The 20,996-nt window shown below is 50.3% G+C and overlaps 1 protein-coding gene and 1 long non-coding RNA gene across 2 annotated transcripts; one reads left to right on the top strand and one right to left on the bottom strand.

The window, feature by feature from the left end:
• Window positions 1-1,207: 1,207 nt before the first annotated feature.
• On the bottom strand, window positions 1,208-20,170 carry SARM1 (sterile alpha and TIR motif containing 1). Its single transcript, XM_039886072.1, has 9 exons — window positions 19,297-20,170; window positions 13,793-14,411; window positions 11,613-11,825; window positions 11,197-11,288; window positions 10,851-11,086; window positions 8,790-8,892; window positions 8,525-8,714; window positions 3,300-3,421; window positions 1,208-3,213 (listed from the first exon to the last, which is right to left on the bottom strand). The coding sequence occupies exons 1-9, from the start codon at window positions 19,764-19,766 to the stop codon at window positions 3,084-3,086; spliced, it is 2,175 nt and encodes a 724-aa protein (XP_039742006.1). The 5' UTR covers window positions 19,767-20,170; the 3' UTR covers window positions 1,208-3,083.
• LOC120620958 (uncharacterized) lies at window positions 10,959-12,020 on the top strand. The gene is made up of 3 exons (XR_005658044.1): window positions 10,959-11,115; window positions 11,229-11,306; window positions 11,538-12,020. It is a non-coding gene; the product is annotated as an uncharacterized LOC120620958 (long non-coding RNA).
• Window positions 20,171-20,996: the final 826 nt, after the last annotated feature.

Here is a 20,996-nt window from a genome sequence, read left to right as displayed (position 1 = left end):
TCCAGCGCCTCTCATCACTGAGTATTTCATTAGTGCCATGTGCTAGGACCATCCCTCATGTATCCGCAAGTCAATGGGAACCTGGAGATGGACCTGGCTCCCCTTATGATCCAGGGGCCCCAGCTTCCCAGGAAATGAGGGTGCCATTTCCGAAGCATGAGGAAATGCTAGACCCGAAGTTGAAAGGCAATATCGAATTCAGTAGTAAGGCACTGGCTTCGATGAGGGCCATAAGTCCCCAGGCAGACCCAAATCAAGTGGTACTTGACTCTTCAAACCATAATTGGTCACAGGGCTTGGCCCTCTACTGTCATTTCTACCCTCATTCTCTCACCAGCCCTGCCAGCCAGTTACTTGGCTGGAAATCCAAGTAATGCAGGTAAAATGGGGATAGCCTTGGACAAAGTAGGGTCAACTGGCCTTTGCAGCCTGGGCCTTTTTCTAGATTCCCATGTCACTGGGAGACAGGCAAGGAGAGGGCCCTCCACTGACTCCCAGTATGAGGCAGTGGGGAGGGGAGGGAAGAGGCTCTGGGTTGGCCTCAGGCCTGGGCTCTACTCCAGGCACTGCCTCCAGCTCACAGGTGACCTTGGGCAAACCCCTCTGTGAAGGGCTAGGTCAGTGAGGCTCCAAAGTGTCTGATGATGGTTGGACAAGTTAGGAAACACTGGATTAGATAATGTTCTGAGATCCTTCTCACCTCAAATGTTCTAGAATAAGATGCCTTAATGGGCCTGGGGGAAGGATAAATAGTTGGAGCTGGTCTTTTGAACTTCAAGTGTCCCTGAGCAGTTGCTGGTCCCTGGGGAGGGGTGGACTGAGGTGAGGTAGGGACCTAGCTGACTCAGGCCTGACATAGAGGCAACAGCTACAGCCCAGCCAAGCAGAAAACCCTGGCCCTGCAGACCTGTGTCAGAGCAGGCTTTTAGGGAAAGGCTATTTCTCGGTCCTCTTTCAGGACCAGCCCTATGGGGCCAAGGTGCCTGCCTTGACTGTGATCTGGGCCCTGTTTGTCACAGCAGGGAAGGAAGTCCCCTAAACACGCTTCAGCTATTCTGGGGGTGGGCTGGGGGCTAGGCTCTGATTCTCAGAGGAAGGAGCAGCAGTAGAAGGTGAACCAAACAGAAAAATAGGGCCAGGAAACCTATGAATACTGTCCATGGGGGACCTCAGGAGGGAGTAGGACAAAGGACAAAAAAAATAAAGCTTCCCTTGGATATTCATCACACTGTATTGTTATTGTCTCTGTTTTGTGAGGACAGCGTCCAGTCTGCCTCAGTCACCATTGTATCCAGAGCCTGGCACTGGTGGGCACTCAGGTGGAGGGATGATCAGGTGCAGTCAAAGCCACAGTTGGGGTCAAGACCAGCTAAACAGTATCTTTGGCAGGGAGGGGAATGGAAGTAAGAAGTCTCATGCCTGGAATGAGAGACCATTGACTTCCTGACCATGTGGCTTAAGAGCTAAGAGTAACCTGGTCAGCACCTGCAGGAGGTACTCTGGGAACTGAGCTAGCCTTGAGGTATGAACCCACTGCCCTCAGGAGGGAAGAGGTGGGGCGAGGGGGCTGGCGGGGTTCCAGCTGATCCCATGAGCTGGGGGTCTGGCTTTATTGGAAGGGAGGATACTTTCTTGCTCACCTACCCTCCTGGAGGAAGGGGCAGAGGGATGTTCCTGCTCGTTTATTTCTGTATATCCCTTGGATCAAAAACCTATCCTCAGCTTCTAGATTCTTTGGGGCTAGTGAGAAGCCAACTGTCTGTGGAGCAGCAGCCCAGCCTTCGATGCAGCCTCCTGGATGATTCTCAGGAGAGCAGTCCCACCAGCAGTGGACTGAGCACTAGGAGGCCATGTCTGAATCCTGGGCCGCCACTCATGACTTGGCACATCATTTAGTTCCTCTGTGAAACGGACATGATACCGCGTAGGGTTGCTCTGATGATTACATAGACCATGGAGCGGGGTGCCGGGGAGATGGTGAAGATATGTGAGGGATTTGTGTTTCAGAGACTCGCTACTTAATGTGTCATTCCTTGACCACCAGCATCAGCTCACCTGGGAATCAGAAATGCAGGAACTCAGGGTCTGCCCAGGTCTCCTGGGTGGAATTTTACCAAAATTCTCAGGTGATTGGAACACACCCCTTGTCCTTATTCAGGACCTTGCCTCTTCCCATGGAGCTGCAGGTTCTGCCCAGGCTACTGCCGCTGTCACAGGGGCTGCCTCGCCCCACCTCCCCATGAGCAAGTGGCTGGGCAGCCTTGGGTGGGTGAAGGGCTGAGGAAGTCAGCTGGGCCAGGCCAGGCAAGATCTTGAAGCACAGAACCAAGGCATGGGTAGGGTGGCTAGCTGCCCTTTGAGACATGGCCTCCCTTGCCCAGGCCTAAGGCCAGGCCCAAGCAGGGGGCTCCCATGTACCAGTGAGTGCTTCAAAGCTGGCTGCAGCTGCAAATCAGCCAGAGTGATGGCTGGCTCAGCCTGACCCTGACCCAGGATGTGTCAAAAGAGGCTGTAACTCAGGAAGGCTAGGAGGGCACTTGGGATCAGGCCAGGCCTAAGGGCACTGAGTGGTTACAAGGCAAGGCCACAGGATGGCAGGAAGTGGTGAGCCTAGGGCCCAGGCATAGTCTAGGTGGATAGCTATCACTGGATTCTCATCCTCGGTTGGCCCAGGCCCTTGCTTGGCTGAGAGGGCTGGCATTGTCCTACCTCCTGTCAGAGGCTGCCTGCCTCCCTGCTACTCAAGCTGGCTAATGTCAAGGCAGGAGAGGAGGTAGTGTGTAGCAAACCCTCCATCTTCAGTGTCTCCAGGACCGAGCAGTGACCCTCTCACACCTGAGACAGAGAATCTGGCAGCAGGGCTTAGGGGAGGTCTAACCCTTACCACCATCAATACCTGGCTTCCCTTCCCTTTCCAGATACTGATGAAGCTGGGTTTGAGGTGGCCCATGTGGGAGAGGGAAAGTCATTTCCTGAGAAGGACCCAGGCTGTCTCAGCCCAAAGAGGCCAGTGTGAGGAGCTGCTCCTTTGGGGAAGACGATGGAAGTGGGGGCCACAGCAGGGCTTGAGGACTAGGGACTGGTTAAGTTGGACCCATGGGTGCAACACCCTCCAAACTGGTGTCAGAGCCCGCAGATGAGTCCCGGGAGGAGCAGCCCTGCAGGAAACGGATGATCTTCTCAATGGTGGCCTCCTGGTACTCATGGGACCACCTGTGGGAACAGAGGCTGGTGGGTCAGAGGGCAGGGCAGAGGGAGCCGGTGGCTGAGGGGCCTGTGTACCCACCCCGCCTCCTCACTTGATGCCATTGAAGGTAAGCACAGCCTGCATATCTTCAGGCAGGGCCTGGGGCTCTGGCCACTCGAAGCCATCGATGACGGGCACAATGTTCTTGCCGCAGCTCAAAGCAGTCACGATCTCCTGGAGAAAGAAGGACAGAGTAGGAAGAGACCCAGGTCTCCATCCAGGGACCTTGGGGCCAGGTAGACACTGGGAGGGCCAACAACAGCCTGGAGCTTAGCCCAGGGTGGGATGCTGGTCCTGAAGTCCACCTTGACTTCTCCCTCACCCCTTGTGGTATAATAAAAAATATTTGGTCTTTGTCCTAGGTTCTTGGAATCGCCAGATGACTGGGGGTGGGGGTGCCTAGATAGCTTTAGGATGGGGGGCTGGTTGCTAGGAAGATCAAGCTATGATTAGAGGGTTGGAAATTTTAGCTCCCCACTCCCACACATACCCAGGGAGAGGAGAGGGCCTGGAGATTGAGTTCAGTCACCAATGGCCAATGACTTAATCATGCCCACATAATGAAACTTCCATAAAAACCCTTAAGGATGGGGCGGGTTGGTGAACACATCTAGGTGTTGGGAGGTGGCCTGGAGAGGGCATGGAAGCTCTGTGCCTCCCCTGCCTGTGCCCCTACCCCTCATACCTTGCTCTGTGCATCTCTTACATTTGGATGTTCCTGAGTTATATCCTTTATAGTAAACCAAGAATGTTTAAATAAAGTGCTTTCCTGAGTTCTGCACGTCATTTTAGCAAATTATCGAACCTGGGGAGGGGGTCGTGGGAACCCCTGAATTTGTAGCCAAGTCAGACAGCAGCGTGGGTAGCCTAGGAACCCAGGACTTTTGTCTGGCATCTGAAGTGAGGGCAGACCTGTGGGACTGAACCTTTCAGCCTGTGGAGTCTGATATTTGCTCTGGGTAGTAAGTATCAGAATTGAATTGAATTGTGGGACACCCAGAGGTGTTGGTAAATTAGAGAACTGGTTGTTGGTGTGGGGAAAAACCCACACGACTTGGTGTTAGAAGAAAACATCACATATCTGCATGTAAACTGATCCATCAGGAGCCCTGCCAACTGTACTCCTTACTTATTTCTCAAACTCACCCATTTTTCTCTGCCTCTATCGCACCACAGCCCTGTTCCAACTTATCTTATTGTTAGCCCCCACCAGGGCTCTTTTCATCCACTCTTGCCCCTTCTACTTTGTTTTCTACGTTGCCCCTTCATCCGGCTACTCTTTGCAAAATGCACATCTGATCATGCCGCCCCATACTCAAAACTCTTCAAGACTGTTCATGACTCTTAGAATAAATTTCAAAGTCCTTAACGTGGTCTGAAGGTCCTGTGTGGTTGGCGACAGCTCACTTCAGCTCCACGCACTGTTCTCCCAGCCACGCAGACTTTGCAGCCCCTTAGATTCACCATCCTCCCTCCTGCACAGGGTCTTTGCACATTCTGTTTCCTCTGTCTAGAACGCTCTTCTCTGCCCCTTCACATATTTAAGGACTACTCATTTTTCTGGTCTGTACCCAATCGACACTTTCCCAGGAAGTATTCCCTCACTTCCCTGACCATGTCAGATCCCCCTACTGTAGACTCTCATAGGCTTTGTAGTACATGCCACAGTTGCAAATTTAAATTAATTAATGAGTAATTTACTTAATATTTGTCTCCCCCACCAGATATAAAGGCAGGGATCATGTCTGGTTCTTACTCACCTTGTATCTCACGATCTTTCACAGAGCCATGCCCATAGTTAGCCCTTGCTAAATACTTACTGGATGGCTGGATGGGTGAAGGAATAAATGAGACAACACAGCATAGCAGTTAGAAGCTGTGCTCTAGCATAATCAAGTCTGGGTCCATATCAAGTCTCTAACACAGGCTTTGTGACCTGAGGCAAAAACAACAGGCTCTCAAAACCTCCTTGGGAGGAATAACAGCGATATCCTGTGACAGGTGATTAGAAGGGCACCTAGCACATAGTGCATGCTCAATAAATGTTAGCATTTCCTCCTCTGAAAAGCGGGGATAATAAACTACCTCACAAGGTTGTTCTGCAGCTATTACTATTAATGGGTGCTCTGAAAAGTGCTTATTGATTTTTTTTTTTTTCCTTTCAAGAGGGAACCACAGAGATTGGATTTTCCTGAGTGTAATTCACTTGTGGTTTTCCATATTGATTACCCTCTAAATGTGGCTTCAGGGAAAAGAGTTTTAAAACCAGAGGCAATTAAGCATTAAAAACAACCAAAGAGGGATGATGGAGCCTTTGGAACTGGTCCAAGGCAAAGACTCCCATCACTCCACCTGCCTCCTCCCTCCGTGCAGTCTGCTGGGACAATGATGGGTGTCAAGACCCTTGTAGAGCAGAGTCTTCCTGGGGAAAGAACCTGCAGTGCTTCAACCTTGGCTGGCTTCTGGGCAACTTCTTCTGAGAAGAAGGCGGCCCACAGTGGGAAAGGGGTTTGCTTCCAAGTCACGCACATACACCCAGCTGAGGAAGGGCCAGGCCTCGACTCAAACCTTCAGATTCCAAGTACAGGATTGTTTCAACCAAGCCCTCTGCCTCTCTGCTGACAATGTGGATAAATTCTGACCCTCCACAGGTAGCAATTTATTTGGGAACTTTTAGACATTTGTTTCCTCCAGAGTTACACAGAACCAAAGACAGATCACTGGTTACTGAACAGATTCATAGGCTAGCCAAGAGAGGAAAAATGGCTTATTCAAGATCATCCAGCTATAAAGAATGAAAACTTGATTAGAGTCGAGTCTTCTGACCTGGTCAACCTAGTGGATATGTTTGGTTTTCTCAGTCATATCAGCTTCATCAGAATCACTCATCTGTTTCATCATTGATTCAATTATTCTATAAACTTTTCAAGAACTTACTTTGTACCCTGCATGGTTTTAGGCATCAGGGATAGTGTGAATAAGGCAAGGTCTGAGCTCTCATTGAGCTCTCACAGACGTGCTTCTTTCTTTCTCTCAGTAGGCCACCTGCCACCTGCTCCAGGCCTTCAGCCATGGTCTTCCAGGGTGTCTCTTTGGCTCAGCATCTCCTCCTCCCCAAACCAAGCCCAGTAATCAGCCCTTAAAACATGGCCTCTAGGGCTTGACCCTCTTCCCCACTGTCAATCTGGACTGCACTCTAGTGTCAGAGACTTCTCCCTAAAACCCACTGGCATGGCATCACTGCCTCATGGGATCCCTTTTCCCAGTGCTTTAAGCATGGGTCTTCTCCCTGCCTCTAGGCACTCTACAACCTGGTTCCATAATTTTTATCTATAATTTTTATTGTGCTGGTAAATGTTTAACTAGCTCTCCAAGGGGGAAAAAAACCGCAGCCAAAAAAACCCTAATTTGTAGTGTTTACTGATTTCCTTAGTGCAAATACTCCCACCATGGCTGACTTCAGGCTACCAACATGATGTCACTGAATTTGGAGTTGGGAAGAGATGCAGACAATCATCTTTGGTGGCAGTTGAATCCAGCTCTATCCCACCACCTCCCCTCTCACCCCCTCAGATCTGTCCCATGGAACATAGGTCCTGGGAAAGAGCATGGGCTTTGGAGTCAGAAAGACAGAGTTCGAAGCCCAGCTTTTCTGATTTCTACACCAGTGTGGCCATGGGAAAAAATATTCTACTCTGAGCCTCAGTTTCTTCATCTGTGAGATGGAGAAAGCAATACCAGTGATGCATGTAGGTTTTGGCACCTTTCTTGTCCTTACTTTTGTTCTTTGCTCAAGCTGTGCCTCTGCTTAAGATACCATTTACCTAAATTCTTAAGACGCTTCTCAAGTTCTGCCTCCTCCATGAAACTTTCCCTAATTATTCTAGCCCTTAATGTTTTCTCTCTTCTCCATACTCTTATGGCAAGTAAGATGTACACTGACACCAAATTATATATGATCTAGTCATTGTGGGCATATTCTTGTCTTCTTAGCTGCTTTAGGACAAGGGCCCAATCTCAGATGACTACTACATCCCTCAGTCTTGGCCCCAATTCCTACTCAGTGTTTAATGATTAATAACCTGTAGATGTGTATGGCTCCACTCATCCATCCACTCTACAATTATTCAATAAGTTTCTACTATGTGTTCAGCACTGAAGATACAATGGTGAATTAAACAGTGGCAGTACTCACAATAATTATATTAATAATAGTAATTGCTACCATTATAAAACAATTACTATAGAGCCAGACATTCTGCTAAGTACTTCATAAATTTTAGCTCTTTTAATCCTTATAACAATATCCTAGAGAGTTCAATACTATAATTATCCCATTTTGCAGTAATAAGCTCATTGGGATTAAGTAACTTGACCAAGGCCAGAGCCACAATTCAAACTCATAGCTTTGTGCTCTTACTGATTCTGAGGCAGGATAGTTAGCCTAGGAAACACCCCTCCCCTCCAGGATGCAGCTATGGAATTTTTCCTCGGTCCCTTATTCAGTCCTCTCCCTATGGCTCTGGAATTTCTCTCTTGTCCCTTACTCAGCCTTTCCCTGTTTTGATTTCAAGCTTGAGACTCTATCTAGCATGAGAAACAAGCCAAGGCCAAGAGACAAGTTAGATGGCCTTGGGCCACCTCCGCCCCTCCAGGTGGCATGGGAAACAAACCAAGACAGGAAGGCAGGCTGGATAGCCTTGGTACATCCCACGCCCCTAAGAAAATAAAACCCCATGATTTAGACAACTTTAGGCAGGCTCATTCTCTCTCTGAGCTGCCCTCATTTTTCTCTTAAGTGTGTACTTTTGTTTTAATAAAATGTGCTTTCCTGCTTTCCTATTTGCTGTTTGTCATGTCCTTGAATTCTTTCTCTGGCATAAGACAGGAACCTGGTCACTGGAGCTCCAGGGTTGGGATGCTTCTTCGGACTTCTGCCCAGTCGAGCTCTTAGGCATCAATTCCATTGTGCCTGTCACTATGCATTCCTGCCCGCTTCTCTCACAAGTTATATTTCAAAGTGTTTCATCCCTCCCTGACCCTCACAACAATCCTACAAAGTGAATAGGACAGGTGAATTATCTCTATATTTTGTAGATGACAAAAATGGGCTTAGAGGGCAAAGTGACTTGCTAAAGTCCTATTACAGTCAGAGCTGTGACTCTTGACTTCCAACCGGGCCATGAAGTTTGCTGGGGCGTGCAGATGAGAAGGAATAGGAAGAGAACCTTGTCCCCCATGCCACAGGCCAAAGTGGGACCAGAGGCCAACACCTACCTTGTGCACCCAATCCTTGCAGTCATGGTCCTGCATGCACTTGTCCAGTGCCCCTGCTGACAGCACCAGCACAAAGTTTCGAGCACCCATGACACTTTCGATGAGTTTGTCCTCGAACTTGCCTGCTTCCAACTTCTCCACATCAATGAAGACACTGAAGCCATGTAGCTGCAGGTGCACCTTCAGGAGGCTGTGAAGAGGTCCTGTATCACTGCTTGGCCTTACCCCAAGGCCCCAGGCTGCTTGCCTGCTCACTCCTTCTCACCTGGCCAGCTGGGAGCCTGAGTTCCTCCGGTAGCTGATGAAGACATCCGGAATGTCCCCGCTCAGCTTGCAGCCAGTGCAGGGCAGTGGGGAGTGTAGCATTTCTGAGGGAGACAAGAGATAGCTTGGTAACAATGACCCCTCCCAATCACTCACCACAAGCTACAGGATCCCCTGTCCACCCAACCTTCTCAGCCCAGTCCAGCCCAGGCAGGGCGGCTTGTTCCAAAATGGGTCACTGAGGTAGAGAGATAAGGCTGACATGAAGGAAGGCCACTAACTCTTGGTGAGCCCCACTCAGGAGGCAGACATTGTGTTTTAGGGACACTGAAATGCACCTCCAGCCCTGCCCTTTCTCCAGAGCTCCAGACCTGCACAGACAGGTGCCCACAGGCACTCCGAACCCAACACATCCCAAATCCTCCCCTGGCATCCTTCTTCCTAGTTTCCCGCCACCTGGGTGTCGGCCTCAACTCCTGCCTCATCCATTCCTTCAACAATATTTACTAAACACTTACTGGGTGCCAGGCACTATTCTTAGTGCTTGAGATACAGCAATGAATATAACAAAACTGTGCTCTCATGGAGCTGATGTTCAGTGCTCAGCACCAGGCACCAAGCTCTGTAGATTCTTCCTACTAAACATCTGGACTCCAGCCCCATGGCTCTCCCTATGTCCAGGCCCCCAACTCTAGCCTCCTCAGTGGCCTCCCTAAATCCACACTTGCCCAGACTGGTAGCTGTTTGCACAACTACCAGACAAATTTTTCTAAACTCTAAGTCTAAGCATGTTATTGCCCCCCACTTAAAAACATTTATTGTCCTCTACTTCCCGTAGAAGAGATTTTTAAGTTATTATTATTATTTTTGTTGTAGGACCATCCTGTTTTTTAAAGATAAAATCTTGGGGTGTTCTTGGGAGCTGTCACGTAAAAATGATAAAAGCTGACCTGATTTGGTTGAAGCAAAAGCATGGGGTCAAAGCCTAGTCCCTTGTCCCTAGTACGAGCTTAGTTCGTACTTGCTGAATAAATGGATGAATGAAAAGAAGCCATCTTCTCCTAATGTTCAGACCTGACACTCACAGGCAAAATATGTCAGTGTATGAAGCAGAAAGCCAGAGGTTCAAATTCTACTTCTGTTATTTAATGGCTTTTATGACCTTGGGGAATGTATTTAAATGTTTTACATCTTAGTTTTGGCATCTTTAAAATTAATACCCTTGATGGAAATGTTTTTTATCTTTGATTATGATGGTGGATACACAGGGTAGGCATTTTTCCAAACTCTTCAATCCGAACACTTAAATTATATTTCTTTTATATCCTTTAAGAAGTTTTAAAAAATTAAAAAAAAACAACAACTAATGTCCACTGCATCGAATGGATATAGAGATTAATGAGATAATATCTGTTAAAAACTTAATATAGTACCTGGCATATGGTAATTGACAACAAGTATTAGCTAAATAGTAAAATAAATTAGTAAATAAAGAGGATTTCTAGAGCCCTAGAATCCACTTTGCCCTCCATGAAACACCTCTAGAACCCACACTTTGTAAGCTGTTGACTAACAAGACAAGGCCCCTGTCTTCCCACACATATCTCATATATGAATCCTCTATCCTCTGTCTCACCTCAATACTTGTATATGCTTCTCCCTCTGCCTGGCTGCTCTTCCTGCTGCTACCAGCCCCCTCACTCCCTACATCTTTCAAGACCAGGTCAGGCATCCTCTCCCTCCAAAGCCTAGACCTGGGTGGACAGCGTGGTAGTGCTTCCTCTGAGCTCCCCTGGGGTCCTGGGCATGCCTCTTGCTGTGGTCACCTGGTTTTTTTATATACTTGCCTTACGCCCATTCTCCTACCCATCTCAGACGGGGAACTTCTTGAGGACAAAATGAAACATATTCATCTTTGCATCCTCAGAGCCCAGTCTAGCACAGCGTATATGTGCTCGATCAATCTGCAATGAGGCTCTGAGGCCTCACCACCAAGTGTCTCTCCTAGTCCTTCCAGAGCTGGGGCTGGGGCAGGAGCAAGGTCGCATGTGGGCAGGCTGACCTCTGGCGGCTGTGAGGATGCGGGCGCGGTGCACGCCGAGGCGGATGCCACAGTCCTCCAGGAGCTGCTGCTCCGACACGCGGTGCAGCAGGGAGCGGTCCAGGCCGCAGCTGACCAGGCCATACGTGTACTGGCGGAAGCGCGGGTCCAGGCTGCCCAGCCAGTCAGCCAGGTTGCTGCGGTCGCACGTAGCGTAGTTGGCGAAGGTCTTGAGCTCCGTGAGCTCCCTAAAGAATCTGTACCCCAGGGAGTAGAAGACGCTGAGGTCCTGACTCAGGACTAACTAGTGGCCGAGAGGGTGTTTAGTTAGACTCGGCGCGGGGCGGGTGGGGAGGAGTCTCCTTACTTCTTGCGGGTGATGCCCGATTTCATGCCCAGGTCTGTCTGGAGTTCTTCCTCTGTGAGCCGCAGAAGCAGGTCGCCATCTACCTGCTGCTCCTGGGAGAGGAGTCAGAGGTAAGGAAGGAGGAAGAGGGTCCCCTCTTCACCCCTGGACCCCAAGCACAAGATGCAAGGGGAAGGAACTGGAGACCGTGGGGGCGGGGGGTGGTGGAGGCAGATGGGACCCCAATTAGAGCCGAGTGCCCCCGAAAGTGGTGGCTGAGTACAGGCTCCCCACCCACAAAAGGTCACCCTGGCGCCGCGGCAGTGTGGGCCAAGAGCGTGGGCACGGCCGCCTATACGCAGGTCGCCCCTAGCGGCAGTGCACCCGCCGGGATGCGCCCGCTTGGACTCGGAGGAGGCAGACCAGTGCGGCTCTACCCGGAAACGCTCGCAGTACTGGGAGAAGCCGATCTGCTGCAGCCACGTCTGGACCTCGGCCTCCTTCCAGCTGGGCACACAGGGAAGGATGGGCCGCGGCACCTCCTCGCCCAGCAGGCGCAACGCGCGCTTAGCCAGCGCTGACGTGGTGCCATTGGTGGAGTAGGAAACCAGGCGTTTCAAGCTCTGGATGGCGCAGATGTCGCTGAATATCTAGGAAGGGGTGGAGGGAGGGTGTCTTGGATCCACCAGTTCGCCAACCGCTCCCCACCCCCAAATGTGCCCAGTCCCTCCCCTCGCCTCTTCTCAACGCTGTAAGTCCCACCATCTGCCCCATCTTTGCCTTCATCCAATAAATCACTGAGTCCTCCGGATTCCTCCTCCTGAGGCTCCTCCTCACATCTCCCCTCTACAGCTTCCGTCTGTTCTGGGATGAAGTCTGAGCTCTCAGTATGGCCACCAGGCCCAGGCCCAGCACAGTACAGCCCCAGACCACCAGTCCCAGCTCACCTCTCCTTTCCCAAACCCATACTTGTCAGACACCCACTCATGAAGGCTCGCCCACCTCTGGTCCTTGGCCCATGGTGTTCTCAAACCCTTAGTTCTTCTGGCCTGTTTTGGGGAATCCTATTCATCCAATGGAATCCAAATTGATTAGCACCTACTCCATGCAGCCCGTTTTGATTCCGCCACAGCTTGGCCCACACTGCCAATTAGACCTTGTACCACACTCTGAATGCTACTGTTCTTAGTTGATAATGCGACTTCCACTGGATGATAAACTGGGGTCATGTTTTAGTCACTTCTGGAGTCCCATACCTGGCACACTGTGGGGGCACAGAGTGGGGGCTCACTATGTCTTTACTGAGCTGCACTCACTTGGCCTTGCTGGGAAAGGGGTGCCAGAGCCAGTGGTGATGGCTGCTGCCTAGACCCAAAACTTCCCTACTCCCTACTTCCTTTCAAGTCCTTTCTCCCAAAGTTGAATGACCTGCTTGTAAAGCCAGCCTCCTATAGCCCAACTCAGGCACAGGGAGGAGAATAAGAAGCTCTTAGAATGTAAGACCTTGGAAAAGGCCTCAGAGACCCCCTAACACCACAGTCTCTTCTTGATCTGTGGGAACACACATGATGAGTGACAATCATCTCTGAGACACACTCTGCTGAGCAGCCCCAGATGACAGCTGTGGTACAGACAGGGTGGTCCATGTGAACCAGCTGTCACCAACTTCTAGAGGAATGCAAAGTAGGGAGGGTAACATTATAGGGATAACCTTGATTCTGTAATATTTAAAAAACAAAACACACACACAGACACACAAAAACCCCACATACTTTTGATAATTTAACTATTACTAGTCCCACATCCAAGGTACAAACTGCTGCTGTGCTCTCCTTCAAATTTCCAGAGGATAAAAATGAGGCATACTGAGGGTCAGAGAGGGAAAGCCAGATACCCAAGGTCACACAGCACTTTAAAGCAGAGGGCAAAGGCTTCAGATCAGGCCTTAGGCATGGGGACCCTTGGAGACTCAGGTGGAAGTTATCTGGCTGATACATTGATATCCTGCTCCAAGCTTCTGTCTACACTCCATCTCCTTCTTACACTTCAGACTCAAATGACAAAATGGCCCACTGGAGTTCCCCAACTGGTCATTTCTCATGCACCTCAAACTTAACCTGTCCCAGTGAACTCACTTTCTTCCCTTCTTCCACTCCAACCTGTCTCTCATCCAGTTCACCTTATTTTAGTCCCAGGTGCCACCATCCACTGGGTTGCCTATGTCCAAAGTCCGGAGTCATCCTCAGCCCCTCTTTCTCCTTCACCCAGCCACCCACCAAGTCCTAATTTTAGCTCTTCAGCACCTCTGGAATTTACTTCTTTCTGCCTCTCTATGCCCTAGTCCCACCCTCCGTCATCACTCGCCTCCAACCTCACCCTTGCCAATCTCATCTCCAAGCAGCACCAGGATAACCTTTATAAAACACAAGAGTCCCCTGCTTAAAAAGCTTGGTCTTTCTTGCCTTCAAGGCCAGAATGACTGGTACTTCATCCTTCTCCTTGCTTCACCTGACTCTTATGTGTACTTCAAGTTCCAGCTGAATGTCCCTTCCTCTACGAAGCCTTTCCAGACACTCTCTAACACCGCACCCTCACCCTCCTCCACAGCGGCACCCACCTTGGTCTTTCCCTGCAGACTCTTGATGGCAGCTTCAGCACAGAGATAGAAAGCCCCGATGCACTGTGCCTCCAAGCGCGACGAGTCCAGCAGAGGCACGAGGCGCTGCAGGTCGTCGGGCCCGCGGCCCTGGCTCGTGTCACTGGCGTCCACGAGGCAGCGGGCGAAGCGGCCGGGGTCCAGTGAGGCCACGAGCGGCTCCACGAGCGCCAGTGTGCCAGAGCGCTCCACCTCGCGCTCCACCTCTTTGTTGGTGGCCAGCACGGCTACAGCGAGGCAGGCGTGCAGCCGCAACAGCTCATCGTCTTTGGAGAAGGCGAGAGGGAAGAGCCACTCCGCGGCGCGCTTCTCCACCATGCGCCGCTGCACAGCCTGGCCCCCGTGCAGCGCGCAGTTGGCGAGCGCCAACGCACAGTGGCGGAGCAGCCCCGGGTCTGTGCGGCGGCACCAGTACAGCACAGCGTCCAGACCGCCGGCCGCTACCAGCCGCTGGCATGTCTCCTCCGAGTGCTTGAACATGTGCTCCAAGATACCCGCCACGCTTCGAGCCAGCTCCACCGGCTCGCGTTCCTTTGCCAGGTTCAGGATGACACCCAGCCCAATGCGCGCCACCCGGTCCCTGCCGAGAAAGTGGGAGGGAGACGGTGGAGTTGCCCCAGCTGGGGTGCCTGGCTTGCCCTGTGGGGGCCATGGCCTGGTCACTTATACTCTCTGGGCCTCACTAGTGTCATATAGGACACAAAGGAGAGCATTATTTTCCCAGCCCACCCTCTCACCTCTTGCTTGGGAGGACCAGACTTCTCTAATTATAAGGGTGCTCCATCCTGTTCACACCCATTTCCTCCTCTACTCCCTCCCCTGGAGAAGTAGTATGTGTCCTGGTTAAAATGTTAAGAACTAGCTCTGGAGCAGATCCCCAGGGACCTGGTTTCAAATTCTTTGTCATTTTCTTTAGCTGCAGGACCTTGGGTATTTTCCTTTATCTTTCTACCTTAGATTCCTCATCTCATAAATAGATAAAAAGAATACCTACTCCATAGGGTTATTATGAATATTAATGTGATAATCCACGTAAACTGCTTGCTACAGTGCCCGGCACATAGGAAAAACTTAATAATGTTAACTGCTTATCATAATTCGAAGTGTCACTTGACGCATACCACTCTTAGTCTGGCCTTCAAACTTCTCTTCACTCCATGTTGTGTGATTGGAGTATATTTATTCATTCATTCAATAGACATTTATTGAGAACCTAGCGTGTGCCAGGCACTGTGCTAGAGGCTGAAGTTAACCGTGACTAAGAGTGACTGAAACTTATACTCAGCTATTATGGAGAAAGACAATAAGCAAGTAAACAATGAATGAATAGGGATAATAGTGATATAACCATAATGATGGCAAAACCAGGTGATATAATGAGAGTACCTGGATGCGGGGATATATCTAAGGAGATGACATCTGAAAGTTAAATGTCCAGAGAGCTTTGCCTGCAAGTATTTGGGAGAAGAACATAACAGACAGAGAACGGCAAGGACAAAAGCCCTGAGGACTGAAGAGCTTGGCATGTTTGAGGAATAGAAAGGGGGCCAGAGATATTTGCAATATCTAAAACCAACAAAGAATTCATACATAGAACATATAAATAAATATTCAAATCCATAAGAAAAGGGGCGGTAAATCCAAAAGAGAATGGGCAAAGGATATAAATGGGCAGTTTACAAAAGAGGAAACCCGAAATGTTAACAAAGAGATGCTCTAACTCATTAGTAATCAGAGAAGTGAAAATTAAAACAGTGATGACTTTACACCTATTAGATAGATAAAAAGCAGAAGCTAGGTAACACAGAAGGTTGGAGAGGATGGGGTCATGAACGCCCTGAAGATCTGTGGGTGGAGGTGCAGGCTGGGGCAGTTAATTTAGAGAGCAGGCTGAGATAAGTAGATGAAATTAAGGCGACACACACCCTATGAAATTAGGGCTCTTGGGTTTATATTCCAAAGAGATTGTCACACAGATCCACAAGAGGACATGGCTGAGGCCATTCACTGTAATGTTATTTGTGGTGGTGGGGAGTTAGGGGCAGTCTGGTGTCAAGCCTAGGAGAGTGGAGAGGTAACCTGGGCACATGCCCACTCTGGAAGACTATAGAGCAGTTACAAGTGACTGAGCAGATGATAACACATAACAAACAAACGGTTTACCAGAACACAGATAGGAATTATTAAAATATATTGAATGGTTGCCTATGGCATTAAATCGGAAAACTGGTGGAGACATTAGTTAAGTAAGAGAAGGGGAGATTGCATTTGAGGCGTAGATGTATGAAAAGGCTTGGAGGTGTCTGAGAGCTAACATAATTGGGGACCTGTCTCCACCTTAGCCACACTGAAATAAAGCCACTGCAAGTGACTAAGGTGGAGAGTTCAAGGGGAGAGTGAGAAAAGAGTCCTGGAGACCTTTTGAGCCAGCTTGAGGCATTTGTACTTTATCTTGATGAGAATGGCTAGTCATTAAAAGTTTCAGGAAGTGGAGTGGCCTGGTCATGCATGGATTTTAGGAAACTCACTCTGGCTTCTGTGGGGAGGACAGGTCCAAGGGAGAAAGCCTGGAGGCCAACAGAGCAGGCAGGAGACTTGCCACACTCCAGGCAGAAGTGAAAGTTTCCTGTCTCCCTGACTTTCCACAAATGATGTCCTTCAAAGGTGATGTTACCCCTGAAGATTTAGGGACCCAGACAGCCATGGAATCCTTGCCTGGTGAGCATCACAATGACCACAATGCCTGTGACTTTGTGTCCACTGTAGGGCCCTGCTGAGCCCAGAACATGGCATAAGGCCAGCATAGTTTTACTGAGCTGATCACTGAGCTTCTCTGCAGCCCAAAGGAACAGAGGGGTCCTAATCATCCACTTAGGCAGCCAGCACTGCAGTTGTTCCTCTTCCCAATGAAATAGCCAAAGCTTGGAAAAGTTACAAGATATGCTCAGGGTTACACAGCCGGTGAGAGGCATAGCTGGGATTTGAACTCACCTCTGTCTCTTCAGAGGTCAGGATCCTTCCTCTATACTTTGTGCTTCCAGAACAATCTGACTATATAAACTCTGAGAGTATCAGAAACAGGATGTGCTTAAGCAATCATCTAACCCAACACCCTCACTTCCTGAGGACCGCTGAAGGGAAGGACTTGCTCAGGAACATCAGTTCAGAGAGAGGACTTTATCCTGAGTCTCTTGATCCCCCAGCCCTCGCCTGTCCTTATGCATTGGCATCTTTATAGAAGCTGAACTATGTGTTTGTTGTGAGAAGCATTTCCTCAGCTCCCAATTCTTCTGTAGCCCGAGAAGCTGTGTGTCTGGGTTTAAATCCTAGCTCTAAAAGAGGGGGGAACTGTACATATACACACATATACAAGCATGTACATATACATATATATGCAAATACTTGCATAGTTTCTCTGGAAAGACATGTAAAAAATTTGTTTCACTGGTTTGTCTCCAGGGAGGGGGTGTGGGTGGAAAGAACTTTTAAATATATATCATTTTGTACCTTTGCACTTTTTGAATTTATGGACAATAGTTTTTTTTTTTTTAAACTGTCTCCTCCAGTTACTTACTATGTATCTTGGGAAAGCCATTTAACCTCTCTGAGTTAAACCATTTAATCTCATTATGGTCCCCTGAAGGGCTGAGCTATGAATTTAGAGGGCTAGCAGTCAGACGGGGCCCTCACTGAGTGTTGTGGGACCAAGCTCAGACATCCCGTTGGGCTTCTCCTGGTATCTGGGGGTGAGAGAAGCTGTCACCTAGACTCCTGGGCTGTGTGTGTGGCACCACACTAGGAAGAAGAATGTTGCAGAAAACGAAATGGCAAAAGGAGTGCACTAATGGAAGAACCATCTTTAAGAGGAAGTTGGTTGGTGGAGGAAGGAAAAGATTTCATAAACGCAAATTCTCTGTCGCTCCTCCTCTTTCCCTTCCAGCCTCCTCCAGGTGCAGCCTAGAGGAGTGAGGAGATGCTGCCTTTCTTAGGAAGGATTTTCATACTTGACCAGGTGCAGCTGAGCTCTGTCCTTGGTCCTGAAATGATGCGTGAACCAACGCCCGAACTAGTATGCTGTTTATCCGGACCAGGGACACTGGTTAGCATGAAGCCTCTCTCAGTAATTCTGAACCACGAGAATTGTTATTTCCAACCTTGAAAAAAATCAGCACTATTTGTGTCTTGCAGCCCTCCTCTTCCTAGGGTGCTGCATCTGCTCCCCAGGAGTTCTATTTATAGCTGCACCATCCCATACCAGGCCTACAGGACACACCTGCCAATTTGGGCCCACATATTCAGTGAGCACTGATTCCATTTGCTAGCCCTCCGAATTTATGGCCCATTCCCATCAGGGCACCTGATATTAGATGGGAGATGAATGACTTTCTGAACAAGCAAAACACCAACTTGGTCTCCCAATTTAAATTGCTTCATTTGTGCACTTTTGAGAACTGTATCATTTCCACCATCCACAAGGTTATTTTTACTTTTTGAAATTTGTGAGAAAGCACTCCTAACCTATGACCATCACACCAGCGTGAGATGCATGAACTGAAAGTGACCCTTCCCAAACCCTTCTAAACCTGAGGGGCCTGAGACTTCAGCATGAGACTGGTGTGTGACAGCCTGTTCTGCTCTGGAATCAGAGGAGAGAGGAAGTTAGGGCTCAGAGGTTTTCATATTCTAGGAGAGATCTCAAGAGGCAGGCAAGAGAGTAGATCCCAGCTACTGTATCTTGACACCATGTGGGGAAGGAGTGAAGAAAACACATTCTATCTGGCCCCTGTCTAGCTCTGCACCTCACTTTCCTCTTCCCCGACTCATTCATCCCAGCAGAATACCTTCTGTCCTCATCAGCAGCCGCAGAATGAGATCATGTCTGGCCTGCTATGTGGACCAAAATGAAGGAGGAAGCATAAAGGAGGAAAGTTACCTTTAGGTCAGCACCCATTTCAGCCTGGGTTAGAAGAAAGGGGAAGGTTCCACCCACTTCTTGAGCCTTGTATTCTCTCCCTCTCTCAGTGGGAAGGAGATGATACAGGAGAGAGAAAGTAGCATAGAAAGGCACCGAGGCCTGTGGGGAGGAGGGCTGTGGGTTTGGGGGAGCATTGGCAATAGGATCTCATCTCCATCCTCAGAACCTGGGACAGATTCCTGTCCTCACAGGTCATTCCTCCTCTCTGTGTCTCTCCTCACCCCACTAGCCCTGGAAGTGAATCCTGGCTGCACCATTAGTTCACTGTGTCATGCTGGGCAAGTTACTAAACTTTCCCAAGCATCAGTTTTCTCATTTGTAAAATGGACACGCTGATCCCCACCAGAGGTGTACTGCAGGGATTTAGTGAGGTGAGGCAGGAAAGGAAGGCACAGTGCAAGGCACACGGGAGACCCAGGCACCCGACTACCCTTGCTGCCCCATACCACACGCCGCTCTGCCCCACACCCTCCCAGCCCAGCACCCTCACCGGTTTTCAGCCACCAGGATCTGCTCTAGCAGGCGCGCGGCCTGCACTCGTGTCTCCAGCTCCGTCGCCTGCAGCAGCCGCAGCAGCAGGTCGAGACCACCGTCCAGGCGGATGGTGTCGCACAGACCCTGGGCTACCTCGCGGCCCACAGCCGGCAGCAGCCAGGCCTCCTCTACCAGCTGGAAGACCTCAGCCAGGCCGGCGCCCATGGCCCGCGCATCACCCGCCTGCTTCAGCGCCGAAAGCGCCTGCTGCAGCTCTGGCAGCGTGCGCTCCAGGGCGCCCTGCACCTCGGTGCCAGCCCCAGGCGACACCTCGCGGGGTCTGCGGCCGCCTGCAGCCCACCATGGGACCGCGCCGCTGCCCACGTCCGACGCCGGCACCGCTAGCCGCTCGGCGCCGGGCGGTGGGCCCGACATGGCGAAAAAGCGGCACAGCTTATAAGCAGAGAGGAGCAGCGTCAGGACCATCGGCGCAGGGCTGCAGGGGACATCCCTGGTCTGGAGGGGCGGGGCAGGGCGGAGCGACCTGGACCTAGCGAAAAGAGGGACCCGAGAGGGGACCGGAGGGAAGATGATGTAGGAGGGAGGGATAGAGAGAAGGGTACCAGGCAAAGGCGGTAGCCAGAGGTTTAGGAAAGGGAAGAAGGCAGGCTCGGGGACGAAGCGGTTGGGGAAGGGGATGCAGGCCCAGATGCAAGGGGTGGGCAGGAGGAGAGAGCTGGGAGGCGAGGAATGGACCCAGTCGCCGGAGGGCCTAGGAGCAACCGGAACAAAGCGCGGATCTAGCTTCGGCTCCACTCGCGGAATGCTCTGCAGATCCCCGCCCCTGAGAAGCTGCGGACCGGAGCTGACGCCGCGCCTCTTGGTCTCTTGGGGCTCTTCCCCTGCCTCTAGCGTAGCCCCACCCCCAAGCCTATCCAAGCCACGCCCATGCCCTGGCCGGGCCTCTCCCCCTTATTGCATCCCGCGTACCCGCCACTGGATGAGGAGGTAGCGGGTGGAGAGCAAGAAGACTGCCTGCACCTCACCCACCCCCGCCCCCCCCTGAGAATGGGCACAAAATCAGGTGTTCTGTGCTGGTGGGATTTTCTGGGTAGAGGGATCCTACTTCTCGCAAGAGTCTAAAAGTGTGGGGAGCTAGACCACTCTTTACCATGGAGAGAGTGAGGTTAGGGACAGGGAGAAGCTTGCTCAGGAGCAGTAAATTAGTGGAAGACTCAGGAATCAATTCCAGTCCAAAGGGTTAATATACACTCAATTTACTGTGTTGTGAAGAGCAGCTTGAGGAAATCAATGCACCTGAGATGAACCCCAAAACAAAACTTTGTTCTTTTATGACAAAAAAAGATTTCCCCAGGGTGCTTATCAGCATTCCTCCTACCCCTCTTTCACTGCCCTAAATACACAACGGGTGGGTGAACCACTCATCCAGGAATGTGCCTGATCAAACAGATCATGGATCAATATCAACTATAAAGAACAAAGTTCGGATGTTCCAGACAATGTCTGCTTTAGCTCATGTAATCTACCTACACCCCATGAGCCAAATACTAGTAGTCTCATTTTACCAAAAGAAAAAACTAAGGTGAGTAGAGCAGTTTGCTCAAGCTCGCCAAGCTAGTAAGTGACAGAGTAGGCCTTATTTCTGCCCTCCAGACCCACTGTGCTATTCCTCTTCTGAGAAGACCCTGAGCTTGG

The sequence above is a fragment of the Pteropus medius genome, unplaced genomic scaffold, assembly GCF_902729225.1.
Source record: "Pteropus medius unplaced genomic scaffold, Ma_sr-lr_union100, whole genome shotgun sequence".
In the NCBI taxonomy this organism is placed as follows: Eukaryota; Metazoa; Chordata; class Mammalia; order Chiroptera; family Pteropodidae; genus Pteropus; species Pteropus medius.
This window is presented reverse-complemented; position numbering and strand designations above follow the sequence as displayed.